Consider the following 14,115-nt stretch of genomic DNA (forward strand, 5'->3'; position numbering starts at 1 on the left):
CAGAACCTAAGAGAGTTTGTAAAAACAAGATCAGCATTGCAGGAAAGACTCAGAGATGTCCTTTTTACAGACATACCACAGAAAGCTGCATGGTCAAAGTAAATAGCAGCAACACCAAAAATAACTCAACACAATGAAAGCAATAAAACCTTGCCTCTCAATAATCACACTGAATGTGAATGGTTTAAATGCACCTCTGAAAAGAAAAAGAGTAGCAGGATGGATTAAAAAACCAAAATCCATCAATATGTTGTCTACAAGAGACACACATGAAAAAATGGAGATAAAGAAAGACTAAAAGTAAAAGGATGGGGAAAAATATACCAAGCAAATGGCAACCAGAAAAAAGCAGGAGTTGTCGTGGTTGTTGTTATGTGCCGTCAAGTCGTTTGCAACTCATAGCGACCCTATCTATGTACAACAGCCTTAAACCCTGCTCTATCCTGTGCCAATTGCATTGCCTCTGACACACCCATCCCGATTACCCCAGTCACTGAATCAATTCACCTCATAGAGGGTCTTCCCCTCCTGCACTGCCCCTCCACCCTACCAAGCATGATGTCCCTCTCCAAGGACCTGTCTTTCCTTACAACATGTCCAAAGTATGTCAGACGAAGCCCCAGAATCCTTGCCTCCAAGGAGTAGCCAGGTTTAAGCCTCTCACCACACAGGGACAATTGGCAATACCACAATAGATAGAGGAGACTGAGACTGTTAACAATTTCAGCTTGCGCAGTTCTACTCTTGGCATCAAAAGTTAGAAAGTCAAAAGATGGATTATACTGGGGAAGTCTGCTGTCAGGGAACTCTCTAAAGTGCTAAAGAGCAATAATGTCAGTCTAGAGACTAAGGTGTGCCTGATCCAGGTCACGGTCTTCACAATTACTTGTTATGCATCAGAAAGTGGGACATGTCTAAGGATGACAGAAGAATCAATGCCTTTGAGTATTGGTAATGGAGAAGAATATTGAACCATGGACCACCAAGAAAACAAGTCTGTCTTGGAGAGGGTGAAACCAAGTTTCTCCTTGCAGGCAAGGATTTTGAAGCTCCATCTCACATACTTTGGGCATTTGACCAAAAGGAACAGTCCTTGGAGAAATACATCATGCTTGAAAGGGTGGAAAAACAGTGAAGGAGAAGACCCCAGGTGAAATGAACCGACACAGCAATAAGAGTAGGTATATCAAAGTCAGTGAGACTGGCTCAGGACAGGACAAGGTTCAGAGCTGTTGTGCATATGGTCTCCATGAGTCGCAGACAATTCAATGGCATATGACATCAACAAATTGTCAAAACAACCAGGAAATAAAATGTCCATTTAATATAATAGTAAACTGTCACTTCCAGGTTCATATTTTTCAAACTATGTATAACTTAGTACAAGGTAGTCCCCCCACCCCCATTCACAAGGTACTTCTAAGCCCCGAGGTTCATTGCAGACAGAATGTAGGGGAGGCACTCTCCTACAGTTCTAGGTAGAGGTGCTGGATCCATGAGGTACTTACAGTTATTGCCTGACCAGCCTTTTGAATAAATAATATTTTTACAATGAACTTGTAACGGTGGTATCCAAACTCTTTCACTGCAAACAAAATTCGGTCTGCTAATTCAAGTGACAGATGAGAGAAGACATTCTGATCATATTTCACATCTTTCAGACCTTCCTTTAAAAAAATTGGAAGACATATGTCATTTTCAAAACCAATATTTTCTATATAAAAATCCAAATAGAAAATATGAATCTAAAGGGTACATATACTCATTTACAAATTGTATATATTCCTAACAAAATACTCCTGCATGAATTGAATACTTTTCAAATTACTTTCTACCACTTGTCAGTTTGCCACACTGTGGTGACTTATGTGCTTCTGTGATACTAGAAGTTATACCACCAGTATTTCAAATGTCAGCAGGGACACCCATGGTGGACAGGTTTCAGAGTAACTTCCAGACTAAGACAAAGCAGCAAGTCTTGTCATCCACTTCTGAGATAACAGGTCTTTAAAAAACCCTAGGGTCAGCAGAAATACATTGTTAGATACTGAGCTGCAAGAGGACTCCCTCAGGTTAGAAGGCACTCCAAAACCAAACGAGAAAAAATCAGAAGCTACTGTAATAATGGGGATGGAATAAAGCCCAGTGAAAAGATCTTAATTTTTTCTGATGTGGCAAGATTCAAAATAAGGAAACACAATTGCAAATATCCAATGAAAGTTGGGACATTTTTAATGGGATGTCCAAAATATGAATCTAAGAAAACTGGAAACTGTAAGAAATGTGAGAGAAGTTGGAGTTAGACAAACAAAAGGAAAGAATACACTCTGCATTTCTCAAGCCAAAAGAATTGAAGAACAAAACCCAGCCTTGAGTTACAATACTGGATTCTGTGGACAAACTCTTGAATGATGTGAAAAGAATCAAAGGAAGATGAAAAGAACACACAAAGTTACTACACCAAAAATAACTGGTTGACACTGAACCATTTCAGTAGTAGTATATAATCTATATCCAATAATGTTGAAGGAAGAAGTTCATGCAGCACAGAGGAATTTGGAAAAATGAAAATCCCAGGAATTTATGGAATACTATTAAAATGTTTCAAGGTTTAGATGTAGTCCTGGATGTACTCACCAGTCTATGCCAACAAATATGGAGGACTGCCAGCTACCTGACCAACTGTGGAAGAGATGAATTCTCCCGTTTTTTAAAAAGGGGATCCAACACGATGAAAAATTATTGAACAATAGCATTAATATCACATGCAGATAAAATCTTTCTGCATATTATTTTTTAAACAGCTCCTACATTGACAGAAAACTTCCAGAAATTTAAGCTGAATTCAGAAGAGGCCTTGATCTTGGCTGAAAGAGAATACCAGAAAGATGTTTAATTGTATTTTATTGATTTTATAAAGACACTTGAATGTGTGGATTACACAAAAGTGTAGTTAACATTGAAAAGAATGAAAATCCAAGAACACTTAATTGTGCTCATGCAAAACATACAGAGAGACCAAAAATCAGTTGTCCAAACAGAACAAGGGACCATGCATGGCATGGCTCAAAATCAGAAATGGTGTGCATCAGGTTTGTATCCTTTCATATCTATTTCGTCTGTATGATGAGCAAGTCATTCAATAAGCTGGACTATATGAAGAAGAATGTGGCATCAGGATTGGAAGAAGGCTCATCAACAACCTGCATTATGCAGATGACACAACCTTGTTTGCATAAAGTGAAGGATATTTGAAGCATGTTCAGTAAGAGATCAAAGGCTAAAGTCTTCGGTATGGGTTACATTTCAACATGAAGACAAAAATCCTCAAACTCTGAACTAAGAATGGGCAACATAATAATGAAGAAAAGATTGAAGTTGTCAAGGATTTAATTTTATTTTAATCTATAATCAACACTCATGTTAGCAATAGTCAAGAAATAAAAAGAAGTACTGCATTGGGCCTGGACATGCTCACCAAGTTGTGCCAAGAAACCTGGAGAAAAACCACTTGGCCAACTGACTGGAAGATATCGATATTTGTTCCTATCCCAAAGAAAGGTGACCCAACAGAATGTGGAAACTACAGAACAATCTCACTGATTTCACATGCAAGCAAGATTTTACTGAAGATTATCCAAAAACCACTGGAACAGCACATCAACAGAGAACTACCAGAAGTCCAGGCTGGTTTCAGAAGGGGTCGTGGTACTAGAGATATTGTAGCTGACGTTAGATGGATCTTGGCTGAAAGCAGGGAATACCAGAGGAATGTCTATCTGTGTTTCATTGACTATGCAAAGGCATTTGACTGTGTAGATCATAACGAACTGTGGCTGACTCTGAGAAGAATGGGAATCCCAGAACACTTGATCGTTCTAATGCGAAACTTATACTTGGACCAGGAGGCAGTCGTCAGAACAGAGCAAGGGAAGACTGCATGGTTCAAAATTGAGAAGGGTGTACGCCAGGGATGCATCCTATCTCCATACCTTTTCAACCTATATGCAGAACAGATTATCCGGGAGGCAGGGCTCTATGAGGAGAAATGTGGGGTCAAGATTGGTGGACGATTTATCAACAACCTGCATTATGTGGATGACACAACTCTGCTTGCTGAAACTGAAGAGAACCTGAAGCGCGTGCTGCAGAATGTCAAGGACTGCAGCCTACAATATGGATTGAGGCTCAATGTCAAGAAGACAAAGATTCTCACCACTGGACCAATTGGTAGCATCAGGATGGATGGTGAAGAGATTGAGATTGTATACAGCTTTAGTTTGCTTGGCTCCGTAGTGAACAGTCTTGGCACCAGCAGCCAGGAAATTAAAAGGCGCATTGCCATGGGAAAGGCTGCTGTTAGGGACCTCTCCAAAGTGCTGAAGAGCAGTGGTGTCTCTCTGGAGACTAAGGTGTGTCTGATACAGGCTATGGTCTTCGCAATCACTTGCTATGCATCAGAGAGTTGGACAATGACCAAGGAGGATACAAGGAGAATTGATGCCTTTGAGCTGTGGTGCTGGAGAAGAGTATTGAGAATACCATGGACTGCTAGGAAAACAAACAGATTTGTCCTGGAAAGGGTTAAACCGGGTGGCTCCTTGGAGGCAAGGATTCTGAGGCTGTCTAACATACTTTGGACATGTTGTGAGGAGAGACCGGTCCTTAGAGAGGGACATCATGCTTGGGAGGGTGGAGGGACAGCGCAGGAGAGGAAGGCCCTCTATGAGGTGGATTGATTCAGTGACTGGGGTAATTGGGATGGGAGTGTCAGAGACAGTGCGATTGGCACAGGACAGAGCGGAGTTTAGGGCTGTTGTACATAGGGTCGCTATGAGTCACAAGCGATTTGATGGCACATAACAACAACAACAACAACAACAACAACTGCATTGGGAAAATAATGTTGTCAACGATCTCTCCAAAGTTATAAAGAGCAAGGATATCAGTTTAAAGAATAAAGTGTGCCTGATTCAAGCTATGGTATTTTCAGTGCTTCTTACACATCTGAATGTGGTGTTGGTGAAGTGTGCCGAGTATTCCATGAACTGCAAAAAAACCCTAACACATCTGTTTTCCAAGAAGTGTAACCTGGGTGCTCCTTAGAGACAAGGAAGATGAAATTTTGTCTTAATTATTTTAGGCATATTTTCAGGAGGAACTAGTCCTTGGAGAGAGACATCATGCTGGAAGGAGGACAATCTTAAATGGGGTGGGTTGACTAACAATGGGCTTGGGCAGGACAGATCATGAGGACACTCAGGACAGGGAAAGGTTCAGATCTGTTGTCTGTGAGTTTCTATGAGCTGTAGTTGATTGATGGTATCTAACAACAACAAAATACTTTGGTAACAGTTTTGAAGAAAATGCATTTTTATCTTTGCATGCCTCAAGTACGCAAGTATACATTTTGAGTATGCAGTGAGAACTGGCTTAAGAGAGACAACTGGAGTGGAATTTTTTATTAAATGTTTCAATTAACTTTTTAAAAACTTCATTTTATGAAAATTTATAAGTCTTACTTTTTCAGACAATCATTCATAGGCAATCACCACCATTTGCTGATGTAATTAACTTATTACAATGTCTAAGAAGGAGAATTGATGACTTTGAGCTTTGGTGCTGGAGAAGAGTATTGAGGGTACCATGGACTGCTAGGAAAACAAACAGATTCATCCTGGAAAGGGTCAAACCGGGCTGCTCCTTGGAGGCAAGGATTCTTAAGGCTTCGTGTAACATACTTTGGACATGTTGCAAAGAGGGACAGATCCTTGGAGAGGGACATCATGCTTGGTAGGGTGGAGGGACAGCGCATAAGGGGAAGGCCCCCTATGAGGTGGATTGATTCAGTGACTGGGGTAATCGGGATGGGTGTATCGGAGACGGTGTGATTGGCACAGGACAGAGCAGAGTTTAGGGATGTTGTACATAGGGTCGCTATGAGTCGCAAGTGACTCGATGGCACATAACAACAACAGCAACAACAACAAGAAGCAAATCCTTATTGTATATTTCTATTTTCTTCACCCACCTTCTTTCTCTGTTTATGAATATTTTTCCTTTTCTTCCCCCACTCTCATTTAACCCACAGTACCTCTCCTGTTCCAGATTGTTAATTGTTAATGCACACAATGGCTGATCGTGTTGATTTCAGACTGACCTTCCCTTCATGTATTCCAATATAGGAATTAGCATCAATTATTTTCATCACCCTTCCCTGCCTTTTGCTCCCCAGTAACCACTGTATTTTTCAACAGTGGACTTATATGTTATTTGTTCTTTTGTCTCTGAATTCATACACTTAACATGATATCCTCCAGACTCATCCATGCTGTATACTGTGTACTGTTTTTCCGTACTGCATGGTACTCTGTTGTGTGAACAGTTTCTCTACCCATTCATCTGATGATGCATGTAAGGATTTGATTGTTAGAGGGTCCCATCCCTCTATTTTATAGTGGGCAGTGGGTTTTTTGTTATGTTTTAGAGTCTATTCATGCCATGGATTGGTGTTTCTAGATTTGATCCTAATTGTTCTCTGGTAATCTTTATAGTTTTTTGCTTTATCTCTACATTCCTGATACACTAAATGTTTCAGTTTCAATAACTAATGTTTATATGATTTAAAGGGTGCTGGATCTCCATGAGTTGGAATCAATCCAGGACAATAGTTTGGATTTTGTTTTTTACTTCTTCCCAGTAAATAGCTGTGCTGCTACTGAAGGCAAGCACCTTACAGACAAGAAGAGGGTAATTTTAAAGGAAAAACCTTTCTAGGGTGGATTAGGGAGCTCTGGTGGTTTAGTGATAAAGAGCTGCACCACTGTTCCAAACGCACATGCTTCAAATCCACCAGCTGTTCTCCTGGCGAAAGATGGACAATATCCTCCCATGTGACTGTCTTTGAAAACCCCCTGGAGAGTCAGCGATGGATTAGTTCTGACACAACAGCACACAACCACCAACAAGAGTAGGATTGGGCTGGGTGGAGCTACACAAGAAAATGGCTGGTCTGGAAATTCCTGGATGCCTACAGAACTAGTAAGTACTGAAAAGGTGATTCCAAAAAGGAGATCTTCAAAATTTCTTGTAATTTAAAAGTCAGAAAGAAGATCAAACATTGCATCCTCCTGTATGGATTGCTTCTCAATATCAAGAAAACAAAATTTCTCACCACTGGACTAGTAGGTGACATCATAATAGATGGAGAAAATATTGAAACTGTCAATTATTTCATCTTACATGCATCCACAATCAGTACCCTTGGTACCAGCAGTCAGGATCAAAAGATGAAGAGATATAAAGCATTGACAAAGTCTGCAGCCAGACACCTCCAAATTACAGAGGATTAATGATAATAGTTTGAGTACTAAAGTGCACTTTGTTCAGACCATGATCTTTTCATCACTTGCTGTGCTGCTTAAAAATGAAAACACAGAATAACTAGTAAAACATTCATAGGAGCTCTAGGGGGGAAGGATGGAGTGGATGGATGAGAATGGGTAGGGGTGAAACTACAGGGTTGCACAGTTTGGTGGATAGAATGAGGAGGAGAAGAATATGGGAAGGATATGGGTGAAAAGAGGTGTAATGAGGGCTAGGTCCAATGACTATTAATTTTATAAAACATAATTCATGTGAATAATTATATGAAACATAATGTGAATGAAGAAGAGTATGAAACACACATATACAAAGAGTTGAGATTTTAAAAAGGCAGCTGCATAGCAACTTTCAATGATAATGACTAAGGATGTCAGAAGAATTGATGCCTTTGAGTTTTAGAATTAGAGAAGAAGAATTAGAGAAGCCTATCAACTGCCAGAAGAACAAGTAGATATGTTTTGAAGCAGGTGTAGTCAAAGTGCTCCTTGGAGGCCAGAATGACAAAGTTTTGTCTCACATACTTAGGGCATGTTGCTAGGAAAGGCTAGTCCTTGGAGGACATCATACTTGGGAGTACATATTTGGGGGATGGTGAAAGAGAAGAAGACCCACAACCAGGTGGATTGACACAGTGAGTACAGCAAAAGGTTTGAATGTGTCAGAAATTGTGAGGATGGCATAGGATTAAGACAGGGTTCAGGCCTGTTGTTCATAGGAGTCATACTTGTCTCAGCATCTAACAACAACTCAATGCTATCCATAATTTGTTATGATTTAAAAAGTCTAATCTTATGCACTGTCAATAAAACACAAGTCCGTATCTTTCTGGTATTCTCTCCTTTCAGCTCAATTCAGAATGAAATTCCATGACGTCTTCTGAACTGGGCTTGAATTTCTGGAAGCTCTCAGTGAATAAAACACTCCAGCTGCTTCCCCCCACCAACCATTCTTTTTTAAAAATTTTGTTTTATTAATTTTAATGAATGTTTACAGAGATTTTGTATTTCCATTCATTCATTGTTTCATTTTTCTCCCTGCCCACCCCTCCCCCCCAAGTTTGTTCTTCTCTTTGAAAAGTAAAAGAAAGATTCTTTCATTGGTATACAATTCCGCCACCCCCACCCCCGAGTACACTCCATTATGCAGCCTTCATTCTGGACTCCTGTCATGACCATAATATTTTAATTGTTTTCTGTAAGATTTCTCAAGTCATAGTATTTTTAGTTACTTAATATGCGTGTGAAGTTTGGACAATAACTAAAGAAGACTGAAGAACTCTGAATTGAGCTGTTGGTGAAGAATACGAAATGTATCAGGGAATCTTGATGGTGTAGTCCATAGCATGGGCACTCTCCTTCCGTGCGATTAACTACCTCTGAAAACCTGCTGGAGGGTCAGCAATAGGTTGGTTCCGACTCTTATGGTACACAGCAACAGTCCATAGGGAGTTGTCCTGCTCAAAGGCCATACCTCTCTGACAGTTTGAATCCGCCAGGATCTCCAAGGGAGAAAGATGGACAATCTCCTCTTATGTTATTTATAGTCTTGGAAATCATACGGAGGGTCACGTATGAGTCTGTTCTGAGTCAACAGCAAGAAGTGAGGATGGACTGACAAAAGAACAAATAGGTCTTGGAAGAAGTGCACCCAAGGTGCTCCACAGAGGCAAGAATGGTGAGACTTCATCTCATACACTTGGAGCGTAATATCAGGAGAGGCTGGTTCTTGGGAAAGGACACCATGCTTGGGAAAGTAAAGAGTCAAAGAAGGAGATAAAAAGATTCTCAGTGAGATAGAGTGACACAGTGACTGCAAGAATGGACTTGAGAGTGGCAGACAGGATCTAGCTAGGTTTCAACTTTTTGTTCAGAGGGTCGCTATAAGTCATAGTCTACTTGATAGCACCTAACTGTGTTGACTACTGGAAGTCAATAAATCAAAAGACTTGTTGTATAGGGAAAGTCTGCTGACAAGGACTTCTCTGTGTGTTATGGAGCAATCATGTTAATGACTAAGGTGTACCTGAGTCAAGCCACGGTCTTTTCAAATACTTGTTAGCCATCCATAAGTTGGATAATGAGTAAGAATGACAGCAGAAGAATCAATGTGCCTTTGTATTGTTGTGTTGAAAAAGAACACTGAACTGTCAAAATATCACTGAACTGTTCAAAAGAACACGAACTGTCAAAAATATGCCTTGGAAAAAGTGCAACCAGGATGTTCCTCAGAGGTAAAGATGGTGAAATGTCATCTCATATATTTTGGGCATGTTATTAGGAATGATCAGCCCTTGGGAGAAAAAAAGACATCATTCTTGAAAAAGTGGAGGGTCAGTGAAAGAGAGGAAGACCGGCAATGAGATGGACAGAGTGACTGTAACAATTGCTTTGTATGTATCTGAAAGTTGGACAATGAATAAAGAAGACTGAAGAAGAACTTGTGATATTGAATGTGAAGTTGTCAGAGAGGACAGAACACCCCAAGGACGGTGTAAAGATAAACTGTCTTGGAGGAAGTGCAACCAGAGTGCTCCTTAAAGGCAAGGGTGGTGAACGCTGATTTCACATACTTTGGGAATGTTGTCAGGAGGGACCAGTCTTGGAGGCAAAATCATGCTGGAAAAGTTAGAAGAATAGCAAAAACCAGGAAGACTTACAACAAGATGGACTAGCACTGTGACTTTAACAATGACTTGCACAGAACAGAGATCATGAGAATGATATCAGATAGGTTACGTTTCAGACCTTTTGTTCATAGGATTGCCTAACAACAATGCACCTGTTTCTCCTTTTCAGTCTCGACACATCAGCAAATGAAGGTCCTTCCCTGATCAAAAGCTTTCCTTTGTCCACATTATTAAAATGGAGTGTCTTCCAACCTGCAGTGTTTATCTTTCAACACTGTATCACACAATTTCACTGTTTTTAGGGTTTTCAAAAAAACAGTTATTTCAAAAGTGAATAGCCAGTCTTGGTTCCTACATAAGCTATTTCAGCCTAAGAGTCCTGCTGAAACCTGTCCTCTATGGATGACCCTACTGGTATTTTAAAACATTTTGCCACAGCTTCCAGCATCACATAAAACACCCCAGTATGACAATCTCACTGATGAATGGTGGTATGAGTTTAGGCAATTTAAAGAAGAAATCAATTTAAGGATAAACTGAGGACTTCTTATTTTAAGATTTTATTGTAGCTAGGAACTAATATTTTACAGTTATTCTATTCAATATTTGGTTTTTAACTCATTCCTCCATATATGGAAGAAACATAGGCTTCAGGGATTTATTCCTTATAATTAAGAAAATAAAAGAATAAAAGTAAATTTCATGTAAACTAGTTCACAGAATTAGTGAGGTAATTGCATAATGGCAATGTACTCTGAGATTTTCACAGATCTTCTTGTTGTCAGGTACCATCAGGTCACCTGAAACTCATAGCAATCCTATCTACAGTAGCGCTGAACCCTGACCTATCCTGAGCCAATCTCATTGTCTCTGACAGACCTAATCCCATTTCCCTAGTCACTGAGTCAATCCATCTCATCCTGGGTCTTCCTTTCCTTCATTGTCCCTCTACCCTTCCAAGCACGGTATCCTTCTCAAAGAATTGGTCCCTACTGGCCACATGCCCAAAGTATGTGAGATGGAGCTTCAAAATACTAGCTTCCTGAGTGAACTCAGTCCCACAAGGATAAATATTATATAAAACCATTATTGTAGAATGCGTATAAGAATCCAAGAGAAGTGGAAGAGGTTGCAAGCAGAGGGATGAGGGTGTGCAGGGGAGGGGGGGATTAATCATGGGGTTGTAGAATTTAATGGGGGGGTGAGGGAAATTGAAAAAATTTGTTCTTGAAAACAATTTATTCTAATTTTGTAAATAAACTAGTAGGGGGAAAATAGCAATAGCAACAACAACAAAAGAAGCCTAGCCTCCAAGGAGAAACTTGGTTTCACTCTCTCCAAGACAGATTTGTTTTCTTGGCAGTCCATAGTATTTTCAGCAATCCTCTCCAGCACCACAACCCAAAGACATTGATTCTTCTTCTGTCATCCTTAGTCACTGTCAAACTCTCTGATGCATAGCAAGTAACTGAGAGGACTGGATCAGGTGCACTTTAGTCTCCAGGCTGACATCACTGTTCTTCAGGACTCTACGGAGGTTCTTGACAGCAGATTTTTCCAATACAATTAATCTTTTGATTTCCTGACTGCTGGTGCCAAGAATGTGATTGTGGAACCAAGCAAGCTAAAGTTATCTGTTAACAATCTCAATCTCTTCTCCATCTATCATGAATCTGCCAATTGTCCCAGTGGTGAGAATCTGTTTTCTTCAGTCCACATTGGTGTTGAGGTTTATTCCATATAAAAAACCACAGTCCTTGACCTTCTGCAGCAAATACCTCAGGTCCTCCTCAGTTTCAGCAAGGAAGGCTGTGTTATCTGTGTAACACACGCTGTTGATGAGTCTTCCTCCAATCCTGACATTCCTCCTCATAAAGTTTAGCCTCTCAAAGGATCTGTTCTGCATATAGATTGAAAAGGTAAAAAAAAAAGGTATAGAATGCAACCCAGACACATACCTTTCCTAATCCTGAACCTGGCAGTGTTTCCCTGCTCTGTTCTGTTTTATAGACAGATACTACCAAAAATAAAAGGAGAGGGGCAATTGTACTACATAAATCTTAATAGGTTTGACCCAATGCCCACACCAAAACACTGCTATTATACATTTTAGAAAATATCAGCCTACCGTTAGTATCTGTTGAACTTTAATTTCTACTGTATGAGCTTGGAATTTCTTCAAGGGTTCCATCCTGTAGGAATTGCCAAACTTTAGTTTCACTAAGGCACTCTTCCAATCCTTGCCTATGTCAGCAATTGAGTCATCAAACGGAGGCTCCACGTACTGCACATCATGTATCGAGTCTCTTAGTCTCTCCTTCAAGATCTGTGCATACTGAGAGAGAAAGGAGAGCTCCTCAAGTTAAAGCACTTGACGCCATGGGACTAAGGCCACACAGGGGTTAGAATATGTTAGGTCAGAGTACCAGACAGAAGATGTATTGGGGTTGCTACATCTCAGGGATGACTAGCTTTCCATAATCTGAATCCATGCAAGATCAGCTGCCATCAGATATTCACAACACCTAGTAAAATACTACTCTAGGTTGTGTGGGTGTGTACAGAAATATTTATTTTTTCAGTAAGTACTAGGGTCTAGATGGGGACTTATTGAAATTAAAATATTGCATCTAGTAGCTTCTTCCAGGAGCTTCATGTGCTATCAACAATCCCTCTGCTCTATCATTCCTGCATTACAGATCAGAAAACAGAAATATAGAAGGGTTGGTGAACTTGGAAACATGAAGTAGGTACATAAAAACCACACAAAATAGGAAATCCTCACAACCTGACCAGTAATCAAGTTCATAATAAAAGAAGACAGGTGGTCATTTACTTGGATCCACAATCAATTGTAGCTGTAAAAATCAAGGAATCAAGTAACATGCTTCATTGGGTAAATGCACTACAAAAGATTTCTTTCAATTGTTAAAAAACAAAGATGTCCCTTTGAGAACCTTAGTTCTCAGGTGTTCCTGACCCAAGTCATGGAATTTTCAATCACCTCATTTGTACATTAAAGTTGGATAGTAAAGAATGAAGAGAGAAATTTGATGTCTTTGAATGGGATATTGGAAATACCATAGACTGTGAAAAGATCGAACAAATCTACCTTGGAAGAATTCAGTCAGAATACTCCTTGGATGTGAAGATGGCAAGACTTTGTCTCACATGCTTTGGACATATCATCAAGAGGGACCAGACCTGGGACAATGACAGTGATCTAAGGTCATAGGTGTTTTGTGCAAATATAAGGCTTTATCAAGCAGACATGTATCCTCACAGCTCAGCCGGAAGTCCACCTTTAGGATGTTATTTTAGAAGGAGGATTTTCTCTGCGTCCATCCTGGAGGATGGGCTCCATTTCCTTTCTCCATCTGTGGGCCTGGCATTCCTCAGACTGTTGTGTCTTGTATCGATGTATTCCTGGATCCAGAAGGTTGTAGGAATCTTGAGAACAAAGGGTGTGCTCCACTTCCCATCTTTTTTGGTGATACTGAGGTCCTCAATCTCTGCTTGTTTGGGGTTTGTTTTTTTTTTCTTTTGATGCCACTATTTTCTCTATTAAGTTTACTATTTAACTTCTCTTCATTCTTGTTTCTATTACTTCCTTTCTAAGTTCACGTTAGGCTTAATTTGTTCTTTTTAGACTTCCTGGAGATGGGGGTTGATATTACGGATTTTAAAACTTTCTGTTTAGTGATGTAACTTATAATCTGAGTGTTGTACAGCTTCATTCACTTTTGCAATGTATTTTTTCCTTTGTTTGGGCTTTTTAAAAATTTTAATTAAAGTTGACAGAAATTTTGGATTTCCATTCATTCATTGTTTCACACTTTACTCCCTGTCCACCCCTCCCCTCCCAGTTCGCTTTTCTCTTTGAAAAGTAAAAAAAAAATAAAAAAATAAATCTTTCATTGTTGTACAATCCCCTTCGCTCCCCAGTCCACTCCACTATGTAGCTTTCATTCTGGACTCTTGTCATGGCAATAATACTTAATCATATATTCCTCTTAAACCATTATCTCCCCCACCTGTTTCAATGCAGTATACATTATTTATCCCCTCTTAGGTTCCCCCCAACCCCAATGTCAGACCCACTT

At 39.9% G+C, this 14,115-nt stretch overlaps 1 protein-coding gene across 1 annotated transcript in view; it reads right to left on the minus strand.

Annotated features, from left to right (window-relative positions):
• TCTE3 (t-complex-associated-testis-expressed 3) overlaps positions 1 to 12,347 on the minus strand; it is a gene marked incomplete at its 5' end in the record, with an annotated part of 39,184 nt that extends 26,837 nt beyond the window's left edge. The window contains 2 exons of the mRNA XM_006882842.1: positions 1,509 to 1,667; positions 12,141 to 12,347. Of these exons, the coding sequence (XP_006882904.1) occupies positions 1,509 to 1,667; positions 12,141 to 12,347 (366 nt within the window). The remainder of the gene's footprint in view (positions 1 to 1,508; positions 1,668 to 12,140) is intronic.
• Positions 12,348 to 14,115: the final 1,768 nt, after the last annotated feature.

Source organism: Elephantulus edwardii, unplaced genomic scaffold (assembly GCF_000299155.1).
Source record: "Elephantulus edwardii isolate Elephantulus edwardi_28Jun2011 unplaced genomic scaffold, EleEdw1.0 scaffold00024, whole genome shotgun sequence".
Classification (NCBI taxonomy): Eukaryota; Metazoa; Chordata; class Mammalia; order Macroscelidea; family Macroscelididae; genus Elephantulus; species Elephantulus edwardii.